Genomic DNA, 12,234 nt, shown 5'->3' with positions numbered 1-12,234 from the left:
TTTGGATTTCTAGTCAGATAGTAAGGAATTTCTGATTAAGAGTTATGTTCCATGGAAAAGTGAAAAACTTTTGGGGGGGCCTTGCTTCTTAGGAGCTTCAGCAAACATTTCATAGAAATATGGAATACTGAATTAAATGTGACAACACACAAAATAAAAGTAGTAACCTGAAGTCAGCTCACTGTATTTTAATTCTACCACAACAAAACAGGTGGCCCACAATGACACATTACGGAAACTCACAAAGATTATAGAACTTCCTGCATTTGTCAAATGTTTATATCCCCTCCCAAAGAATTTTTATTGAAGATATATATTAGAATGTCCTACAGCTTTCTTCAGCTTCTAATATGGCAAAACTCTTTCACTCCATGTCTTAGACTCAACGGGACTTTTGGATACTCCGGATTTTTAAACTTCTGCAATTGAAATATCAACTCAGTCACCTTCTTCCAATGGAAGGGTTTTAGTGAGCAAGTGATTAAAAGCATTAAGTAACTCCTTTAAGTCACAAGAGCAATGAAGCTTCTGAATACGTCTAACCTGCAACAAGGTCAGAGCTTAGACAGCAGGGAAAATTGGCACATAATGCACAGCTATCTACCAAGTGGTTAGGACAAAACAAACAACTACTTCTCTCAGCCTCAAATAAAACAGAACTCTTTAATTCCAGATCTTATTATCAGGAATACTGCTGTGACCTTGTTGTGCTGAGTATTGAGGGGAAAAAACAAAACAGAAAATAAAAATGCAAATAAGCAGGCCCTGAAGAAAAATGCTGTTTACCAACTGCTTCAAGCCTACTGAGCCCTTCACTAACCACACTCCAAGTCACTACAGAATGTGACAGTGGGGACTCAAAATGGACAAAATGGAACCATGCACCACAATGCCCCCAGCTTCAGACAAAACCTCCCTCCCCTGAGTTAACAATCATTTAAGCAGAAAGAGGGAAAGGAGTCCCTTTTTGAGAACCTAACTACGTAGAGAATATCAGGAAACTCCACTACAGCAGTCCTGTTCATCTGAGAACAAACTATTGTTCCATTCATATTGTGGCTTGGGTTAGTTTTCTGGCGGTTTAGTAGGGGGGAAAAAAATCAATGCTAGGAATCCTTGAGAAGATATGCCCAACACTTATCAATATCATATCGTCCTTTATAGGAAGCTTTTGCAAGTGATTAACATGCCATGCTCATCTGTCTATACAGTCAGCCCTCCGTATCCGCGGGTTCTGCATCTGTGGATTCAAGCAACCTCAGATCAAAAACATTTGAGGAAAAAATTGCAGAAAGTTCCAAAAAGCAAAACTTAAATCTGCTGCATGCTGGCAACTATTTACATAGGATTCACATTGTATTTATACCTATTTACATAGCAATCACATTGTATTAGGTATTATAAGTAATATAGAGATGATGTAAAATATATGGGCGAATTTGCATAGGTTACATGCAAATACTACGCCATCTTATATGAGACTTGAGCATTCACGGATCGTGGTATCTTTGTGGGCTTCTGGAACCAATGTCCCGCAGATACCAAGGGACAACTGTACTCAAACACAAGACCCACCCAATTAAAGCACCCACCTTAGCTCAGGTCTGTAGCCCCTGGTAAAGAATGGAAGAGACAAGGTTCAGAAAGAACCAACATCCAGAATGTATTCTTCTTTGTCTTGTAAATCCCCAGCTAAGTAGGCATACAGAGGATCAAGGCAAGTCTTAAGACAGTACAAAGGCAATCCAGGATGGGGCTGAGGAGAGCCTGGGGCTAGGAGTGGAGTGGTAGGGGGTCGATTCTTCTTCCACCCCCACTGCCACCACCACACTCCCAGCCACCACCATCTTTGCATCTTCACACTGCAGCAGCCTCCTGGCTGGTTTCCCTGGAGAAACTCACCATTCTCTGTGTTGCAACCAGAGTGATTTTTTTTTTTTTTTTTTGCGGTACGCAGGCCTCTCACTGTTGCGGCCTCTCCCATTGTGGAGCACAGGCTCCGGACGCGCAGGCTCAGCAGCCATGGTTCACAGTCCCAGCCGCTCCGCGGCATGTGGGATCTTCCCGGACCAGGGCACGAACCCGCGTCCCCTGCATCGGCAGGCGGACTCTCAACCATTGCGCCACCAGGGAAGCCCAGCCAGAGTGATTTTTAAAAATGTAAGTCTGATCATATTCTACCTCTTATAAGTGGCTTGACCTTGAGCAAATTACTCAGGGCAAATTACTCAACCTCTGTATGCCTCAGTTTCCCCACCTGTAAAATGGGTATGTAGTTCCAGGGCTCTTCTGAGAATACTGAGCTAATCATTTCTCAACAACTAAGAAGAGTAAGCAACACAAGTAAGGACTAAATAACTATCTGCTGTTATTATTCCATCACCCACCTACCCCTTTGCCTTAAAAACATCTCAAAGGCTTTCTTTGCTCTGAAGTTCAACCTAATTAATATGACCTATAATTAATGTTCAATGCTCCACTTGATCCAACTCAACCAACTCACCAGTTTCATCTCAAGTCATTCTCCTTCTCACCACTCCCTAGCAACACTGGCCTTCTTTCAGTTTCTGAAGGGGCAATCCTCCTTCCTACCACAACACCTTTGTACCTGTGGCTCCCCCACCTGAACGCTTCTGTCCCACACTTCACTTGGCTAATTCCTGTGCATCTCTCTGATCTCAACTTAAATGGTGGTCCTTAGGGACCACCTCCCTGATCTCCCACTCCACACTAGATACCCACGTTATGATCCCTCGTAGCACCCTTTGTAAGTACTGAAAACAAGTAACGTCACTACGCTGTGCTTTCAGCTTAATGTCTGTCTCCTCCATTAGAACGTGAGTACTGTGCACTGAGGAACCCCCACTGTCTTATTCGTCAGTTTATCCTCAGACCTTGACATAGGACCTGGCATAGGGGAGCACTCGATAAATATGTATTAAATGAAAAACAGTCCTCCTTTCACTCACACTCCCTCTCCAGTCACTTCTCTCCGGGAGGTGAGGAACAGAAAACAGTAAGGTGCCACAGCATGGATGCCGTGCCATCTCCCCTCTGCTCACTCATCCCTTTCCTCTCTTCTTGCACCTTCCTCCTTCCTATCACCCTTCGCAGCTGTCCCTTCATTCCTCCCTCTTCTAAGGTTTCCTCTCTCCTCCATCTCCTTCCAGCTGGCCACCACCCAACTGTCATGTAAGACCCTGACCCTTAACCACAAACCGCCTGTAATGAAAGGCACTATCTACATTAAAACCAGAGCTGTGGCGAGAATGTGGTGGGCACTGTATTATCACAGGGAACAGAATTTCAGTATCTCCAAAGAAGGAGCATAAACAGTTATATTAGCAGAGGTGATTTTTTTATTGCTGCTACTTGACTACCACTTGGCTCACCTCCCAAACAACATGTCAAACCACTGTAAACACAGTCCTTATTTAGGGCTGCAGAAAGAAGCAGAGTTATGTCAGATGCAGAAATAGCCCAGAATGTCTGAGTGGAAAGAGCATAGCATTTGAATGCTCAGAACCTGTGTTTGAGACCAGCACCCTTGGCAACTCTGTTAGCTACCTGACCTTGAACAAGTCATTTAACCTCACTGAACTTGTTTCCTCACCTATTATATAGAGGTGATAATAACACCTATCTCGCAGGGTTTCTAAGAAATCAAATGAAGTATGTGGTAAAACATTTATTCAATTATAAGATGCTCTACACAGATATTTGGTTGATTACTGGGGTCTAACATTTCAATCTAATTCTCCTTTAAGTCTCACTAATAATAGTCAATAAAAGTTAACAGAAAATAATGATCTAAACCTAAAATGTTTAATAATTCTTAGTGGGATCATGTATATATTTGTTTACCTCGTGAAATCTTATTCACTACTTTATTAATTTTACTATTTTTATTTTACATTTTAAACCTATAACTTGCCTGTTTCTTCTACCATATCGCTGTTTTCACTTTCTTTGAAACTGGTTTTATGCCTGATCCGATGTTCAACCATGATTCCTGTACTCTTCTACAACTTCCTAAGAAGGATTTTATCCAGTCCTGTTGGTTAAATACATTCAAATTTAATCATATTTCCCTAACCAGATTATAACTAACCACTTTATATATTTTTATACTTATATTCACCCTAACTTTCTTGTTCCTATTTATATATATTTCCACTTATATTCACCTTAAGTTTCTTGTCCCTATTTATATATACCTAAACTTTGGTACATAAATAGCAAGCAAAACTTTTTTGCTCTATTTCAAATGACAGTGCTCCCACTTTGGACAAATAGTAGAAACACTCTAGAGATTCATTCAGTTCCAAAATATTTTTTTAACATCTTTATTAGAGTATAACTGCTTTACAATAGTGTGTCAGTTTCTGCTTTATAACAAAGTGAGTTTGTTATACATATACATATGTCCCCATATCTCTTCCCTCAGTTCGAAAATATTAACTAACTAAATATCTTATATATATATGGAGCTTTTCTAGGCATATTACAGTTACTAATCAAAATAACTGGTCACAGTTCCACTTGTGATAAAAGTTCACAAAATAAATTTTAAAACACAGCTTCCAATTCATAAAACATAAATCTTCATAAAATTATAACAGTGTTAATACTTTTATAATTTTGTTCATACTATTGACTATTATTTGGTCATCCCTTTCCACTCACAGGAAGCCAATTTCAACATACAGAAATAACCTGGTATGCTTAATCTCTCAATGTGATAGCTGTAAGTATGACAGACATTATATTTCACTCACTACAAACGGGTTCTTATCTACCTATATAAGTAAGAAATTTGAATTCCAAAAGATCATTTTTAAGTTCCATAATTCATTATCGTGTTTATCATTATTTTAACACTTAAGTGATCACAATCTACTAACCACCAACAGGGCTTCTATCAATCTACGAGCAATAAACACAAAAATACTATTTCTTGGTCATTTTGAGGAAAATAATCAAACATTTCCTATCATCTATTATACATTCACTTCTATTTAAACACATACCTATTGTTTATTCTACATATTCTTCGAGCACCTGAATACGAGAATTATTAAAATGGTATTACTATTTTGAAATATTGGATAATTCTCCACTAATCTCATTTAGTGATGATCTTACTGGTGATTGGGTAGCTTGATGCTTTGCTTCTAGTTAAACCCCCTCTTTGGTTTTAAAAACACCACTATTTTGACTTACTCTTAAGTTCTCTCACATTAAAATGGAACACTTTCTAGTCTAGCTTGATACATTATATTAGCTTAAAAGATTGTATTATGCTAATCCAAAAAACTGAAAAATTACCTTATAGCCTATGGTCTTCCTATAATAAAGAATTTCCTTTTCGAGGAGCTCAAATAAGCGTGGTGGGAAAAACTGAAAATCCTGAATATTTGGCTGTTTTGGAGGTCGTGGAGCCTGCGGGGGAGAAAATGCATTACATATATATTTGTTTTCAGTACATGAAGTGAACACACTTATCTTTTATTATTTCTTTTATATATAGAAAAATAAATACAATGGAATCCATTTATATGGCTGGAGCATATCAAGTACTTTTCTGTATTGTTATATTTTAGGGACTAAGATTTAGCACTAATATAAGTAAATCTGAATCAGAGACCACGTTACGAGACAATTCTACTGTAGGACATAAAACCTGGCCTCATACTGCTTTACCTTTGGAATCTTTGGCTCACTAACACGTAAAGCCTCTCTGAAGTAGGCATCCACCGCATAGTTGGCTTTGCGTTCTCGTTTGGGAGGTTCAATCCATTCCACCATTCCAAGCTATACACGAAAACAAGAATGAGGAGTTTAATAATTCCAAATTTTTTTATAAATATCAAGCACATCAAGGTTGTAGAAGTGCGAGAAAACCAAAGCCATTAGGAAGAATCAAAACTTGCTTTGTAAAACTCTAATTAGAAAAGATACATGCACCCCAAAAGAATCTGAAAAAGAAGTAACTAAATCACTTTGCTGTACACTTGAAACTAACACAATATTGTAAATCAACTATACTTCAATTAAAAAAAAAACTTGCTTTATAAGTCAGTTATACATCCCAACTTCCGAAACCTCATACTGTATACCAAGTTTAGGTGCAAGTGCAAGGATGGTTTTCTTTTTTTTTTTAAAGGAAGTTTGAAACTTAGCTCTTGCTTAGTGATTGAGAAGAATTTGCATAATCTGGTTAATATTTTATGTCAAAATAAATAAATAGCGTCTAATATAGGAGGAAGACTAATATTGATTCTGGTAACTGTGTTAAGTGTATGAATTAGAAAATAGCTGAAAGGCATAAATAATAAATATCAACATGACAGCCACATATCCCTTCAAATCAAGAGAAATTTTAAAATAAGACCTCTTGGTAAGGTAGCTGTGGGAAAAGCCAGTGGAATCAGAAAGACCTGAATTTGAAACCAGGTTCTGCCACTTTACCAACTGTATAACTCTGAAGAAATTATTTTCTCCATCTGTAAAATGGGAATAATAATAATACCTACTCGGAGGATTAAATGTGACCATATATGTGAAAGCATTAGGTAAACTGCCAAGAGTTAAATGTAAGTTATTATTAAATATCCAAAGTGGTGTGAACAATGATTTGGTAGCCTTACAAAACTTTACCCCAATATCAGCTGGAAAATGCAATTTAAAAGTCAATATACAAAAGTGACAATATAAAGTTCTGAGTCTGTAGGTATGCTTTTCTAGTTCAGATATTTTTCTTGATTTCACAGTGCCTAGCCTACTACTTTTACACAAAAGAGGCCATTAATCTATTGGGCTGGCTAAAAGTTTTGTTTGGTTTTTTCTGTAAGATGGCTCTAGTAGCACTTACTTGTCTTTAACTTCATTGGAAATAATTCTGTTAGATTGTATGTGACAGCTGTCATATCAGCATGCATTTTAAAAAAAAGACTTATCAAAATTGGTGAATTTTTGTGTAGCCATTTTAACATTGAAGATGGAAGAAAAAAAGCAACATTTCCAGCATATTATACGTTATTTTTCAAGAAAGGTAGAAACGCAAAAAAAAAAAAAAGATTTGTGCAGTGTATGGAGAAGGTGCTGTGACTGATCGAACGTGTCAAAAGTGGTTTGCGAAGTTTCATGCTGGAGATTTCTCACTGGACGATGCTCCACAGTCAGGTAGACCAGTTGGAGTTGATAGCGATCAAATCGAGTTATTGAGAACAATCAACAGTATACCATGCGGGAGGTAGCCAACATACTCAAAATATCCAAATCAAGCACTGAAAATATTTGCACTAGGTTGGTTATGTGAATCGCTTTGATGTTTGAGTTCCACATAAGTTAAGCGAAAAAAACCTTCTTGACCATATTTCCGCTCTACTTAAACATAATGAAAATGTTCCATTTTAAAACAAATTGTGACAGGTGATGAAAAGTGGGTACTGTACAGTAATGTGGAATGGAAGAGATCGTGGGGCAAGTGAAATGAACCACCACCAACCACACCAAAGGTCAGTCTTCATCCAAAGAAGGTGATGTTGTGTATATGGTGGGATTGGAAGGGAGTCCTCCGTTATGAGCTCCTTCTGGAAATCCAAATGATTAATTCCAACAAGTACTGCTCCCAATTAGACCAACTGAAAGCAGCACTCGATGATTAGTCAACAGAAAATGCATAATCTTCCATCAGGGTAACACAAGACCGCATGTTTCTTTGAGGACCAGACAAAAACTGTTACAGCTTGGCTGGGAAGTTCTGATTCATCTGCCGTATTCACCAGACATTGCACCTTCAGATTTCCAATTATTTTGGTCTTTACAAAATTCTCTTAATGGAAAAAAATTTCAATTCCCTGGAAGACTGTAGAAGGAACCTCGAACAGTTCTCTGCTCAAAAAGATAAAAAGTTTTGGGAAGATGGAATTATGAAGTTGCCTGAAAAATGCCAGAAGGTAGTGAAACAACAGGGTGAATACGTTGTTCAATGAAGTTCTTGGTGAAAATGAAAAATGTGTCTTTTATTTTTACTTAAAAACCGAAGGCACTTTTTGGCCAATCCAATACAATTAATGGTCCCACTCTATTTGACCTCATCTACAGGCTGAGTTCTAACCTTGTTATCACATTTTAAGAGTGGAAGATAAACTAAGATGACTAGAATGGTTAGAAATCATAAACTCTGTGTCTAGAGAAGTAAAGACTAAAGACAAAATGGTGGCATCCACATATGGAAAAGTCTATCAGATAGAAAAAAATGTTCTTTGTTGATCTATAAGATTAAAACCAACATGGAAAGTCACAAGAAAGTAGATTGCTACTCAATATAATTTAACAAATATGTCTTAAGTACCTATTTGCAAGTGTCAAGGATACAAAAGTGAATAAAACAATCTCTTCCACCAAGGAGCTTATAAGCCAAATAAGAAGTATTTTGAGGTACTTCCCTGGTGGCACAGTGGATAAGACTCTGTGCTCCCAATGCAGGGGGCCCAGGTTCAATCCCTGGTCAGGGAACTATATCCCACATGCATGCTGCAACTAAGAGTTTGCATGCCACAACTAAGAGTTTTTTGCATGCTACAACTAAGAAGCCCACCTGCCTCAACTAAGGAGCCCACGTGCCACAACTAAGGTGCCCGCCTGCCTCATCTAAGGAGCCTGTGTGCCACAACTAAGACCCGGTGCAACCAAATAAATAAATATTTTTTAAAAAATAGAAGTATTCTGAGAACCAGAGAATATAACACAGTGAAATGAAATATCCTGAATAAGAATCCCAACAATACCGAGTTCAACCAGAGGTTGGATGGGGGGAAGAAAAAAAAACAGAGGCTAGATAACTGTCCTAGATGTTATCGATGGGATTTCTTAATCACAAACAAGGTTAGACTAAATGTCTCTTTTACCTCTAAAAGTTCACGAGATGGATAATGTGAGTTATGTAAGATGATGAGTTTTGTTTTGTTTTTCCCCTCAGATGGGTTAATGTGAGATGACAGTAATAGAAAAGATTTTTTTTTTTTTTTTTTGCGGTACGCGGGCCTCTCACTGTTGCGGCCTCTCCCATTGCAGAGCACAGGCTCCGGACGCACAAGCTCAGCAGCCATGGCTCACGGGCCTAGCCGCTCCGCGGCATGCGGGATCTTCCCAGACCAGGGCACGAACCCATGTCCCCTGCATCGGCAGGCGGACTCTCAACCACTGCGCCACCAGGGAAGCCCGAAAAGATATTTTTTAATAACCAATATTTATTTGTCTCGATTGGGATGAAAAATCAATAATAACTTAACTTTCTAAAAGTAATGTATTTGGCCATTTAACTTATACTTGTTTGAAGGTTTAGATATTCAAATGTGAAATAAGTATTAAAGGCCAATTCCTGGATTTTCAAAAACAGAATAAATCATGCTAAATTAGTTTGTTTTAGATAAGACTACATTAATACAAACTTATTCAGGTTAATTTATTCAGAATCAATTTCAGTCATTATGACTTAATTCACCAGGTATGGTTATAAACTAATGCAACTGGTTCGATAAATCTTATATAAAAATCTACCTCACTGTGCAATTTCCATATGTATGAACAACATTCTTGCAGGTTTTCAATTCTCTTCAAAGGACAGTATGAACTTATTTTATGAACCTATCTAGAAAATATGGAAAGACATAATAAAAATATAATTTCAACTCAGAATATTCAGAAAAAAATCTGATTTAGTCAGTCAATTATAAAAGTCATCATAATTGTTATCATCAAAATTTCTTTATATCTGTACATCATTATTTTGCTAGAATTAGAAACACAGGAAAACTTGTTATATTAGAAATGGACAAATATTTTACTAAGTCTAATTTTCCTCTAAGAAAGTAGGTAGGAAGCACCACTGATATTTAGACTTTTCACTGTTACTTTATAAAACACTTATAATAACAATAAGCCCAAGGGAATAATTGTAAAATTAATAAAATTCATATCACATAATGAGATCTAAAAGGCATATTAGGAAGGCAGTTTGCACTCTGTGTATGCAGGCTGTCACCTCCATCTCCTCAGAGTAAGCCATAAGTAGTCTGAATTAAGGTTATAGATAGAATAACCACATAGATTTTGGTCAAGATACTAAAAACTAACCAGAAATAATGACAGCAACAAAGCATTATCAACATACTAGTTGCAATGCAAATTAAAATGGCTCACCTCTGATTTTTCAGTAAAATCAATACCTAAGAATAAGCTTTTTTATTTTAAAAAATTCATTCTGTCAGTTAAAAAATTTAACAGCTTTATAGAACAATTTGAGTAACAAAATAAAAATGATAGAATTGTATTATAACTCAAAAAATAACTCTCCTTGAGTCCATGTTGATATAAATAAAAGAGTACATAAATAAATGGGGAGAAGGGACAGCTCTTCCTTACAGAAAAATCCCAATTAATAAATGTAGATGGAATGAAGGAAATACAAAATTACTGTTAAGTAAACACCGCAATAACTATTGCAGGCAAACTCCACCAAGAGATGCTAAAACCAGTGGGCAAAAATTTGAGGCGTATCTCCCCCCACCAAGATACTTATCAATTACAAAGGGAAAAATGGGAACTCTACAGTGGAAAAAGCCAGCAGACATCACCTCAACAACGTGACTAAGGTTACTGTCCCCAGTAACATGACATAGTGATGTCATATGTTCCCTGGTATGATGTACTGAGAAAGACGTAACATCCCTTCCAACACATTCTTGCTAAAAATGCATAATGTCAATCAAATCATGAAAAAAATGTCGAACAACCCCAAAGTGAGATTCAAACTACAAGACAACTGAACAATACTCTTCAAGAGTCATGAAAAACAAAGAAAGACTGAGAACTATCACAGATTAGAAGAGACCAAGGAGACACAGCAACAAAATGCAATGTGGGTCAAGAGAATGAGAAGACAAGCCACAGACTGGGAGAAATTGTTTGCAAAAGACATATCTGATAAGAGACTATTATCCAAAATATACAAAGAACTCTTAAAACTCAACAATAAGAAAACAACCATTCTGATTTTTAAATGGGCGAAAGATCTGAGGAGACACTTCCCCGATGAAATATACAGATGGCAAATAAGCAAATGAAAAGATGCTCCCCATCATATGTCATGAGTGAAATGCAAACTAAAACAAAGACATACTACTACACACCTACTAAAATGGCAAAAATCCAGAACACTGTCAACACCAAATGCTGGTGAGAATGTGGCGCAAACAGGAACTCTCATTCACTGCCCACGGGAATGTAAAATAGTATGGCCACTTTGGAACACAGGTTGGCAGTTTCTTACAAAATTAAACATACTCTTACCATACAATCCAACAATCGTGCTCCTTGGGATTTACCCAAAGGAGTTGAAAATCTATGTCCACACAAAAACCTGCACATAAATGTTTATGGCAGCTTTATTTATAATTATCAAAACTTGGAAGCAACCAAGATGTCCTTCAGTAGATAAATGCATAAATAAGCTGTAGTACCTCCAGAAAATGGAATATAACTCAACACTACAAAGAAATGAGCTATCAAGCCATGAAAAGACATGAAGGAACTTTAAATGCATATTACTAAGTGAAAGAAGCCAATTGGAAAAGGCTACATACTGTATGATTCCAACTATATAATATTCTGGAAAGGGCAAGACTATGGAGAAAGTGCAAAGATCAGTTGTTGCTAGGGGTTGACGGGAGGGTGGGATTAACAGGCAGCACACAGAGGGTTTTTAGGGCAGTGAAACTATTCTGGATATCATAATGGTGGATACCAGTCATTTATACATTTATCCAAACCCACAGACTGTACAACACCAAAAGTGAATCCTAATGTAAACGATGGACTTTGAATGATAATGATGTCAGTGTAGGTTCGACTGGTGTGGGATGTTGACAGTGGAGGAAGCTGTTGGAGGGAGGCAGATGGAATATGGGAAGTCTTTGTATTTTCCACTTGATTTTGCTGTGAACCTAAAACTGCTCTTAAAAATAAAACTCTGTTTTTAAAAACTGCAATGTGGGATCCTGGATTATAAACCCTGGAACAGGGAGAGGACATTAGGGGGAAAACATGTTAATTTCCTGGACTTGATCACTGTAATATGATTAAGTAAATTGTTAACATTAGGGGAAGCTGAGTGAAGGATATATGTGAACTCTTTACTAGTTTTTGCAATAAAGTCTGAAGTCATTT

The 12,234-nt window shown here is 37.2% G+C and overlaps 1 protein-coding gene across 7 annotated transcripts in view; it reads right to left on the bottom strand.

The window, feature by feature from the left end:
• Positions 1-12,234, bottom strand: part of SMARCA1 (SNF2 related chromatin remodeling ATPase 1) — a 69,136-nt gene that overhangs the window by 23,385 nt on the left and 33,517 nt on the right. For all 7 annotated transcript variants that reach the window (XM_027092317.1, XM_027092314.1, XM_027092315.1 and 4 more), the window contains 2 exons: positions 5,704-5,814; positions 5,329-5,442 (listed from right to left, as the gene is read on the bottom strand). In XM_027092317.1, the coding sequence (XP_026948118.1) occupies positions 5,329-5,442; positions 5,704-5,814 (225 nt within the window). The remainder of the gene's footprint in view (positions 1-5,328; positions 5,443-5,703; positions 5,815-12,234) is intronic.

The sequence above is a fragment of the Aethalodelphis obliquidens genome, unplaced genomic scaffold (assembly GCF_003676395.1).
Source record: "Aethalodelphis obliquidens isolate GAN/ISIS:26980383/991018 unplaced genomic scaffold, ASM367639v1 scaffold77, whole genome shotgun sequence".
Classification (NCBI taxonomy): domain Eukaryota; kingdom Metazoa; phylum Chordata; class Mammalia; order Artiodactyla; family Delphinidae; genus Aethalodelphis; species Aethalodelphis obliquidens.
The sequence above is the reverse complement of the archived record's forward strand: the minus strand, read 5'-3'. Positions and strand labels throughout refer to the sequence as shown.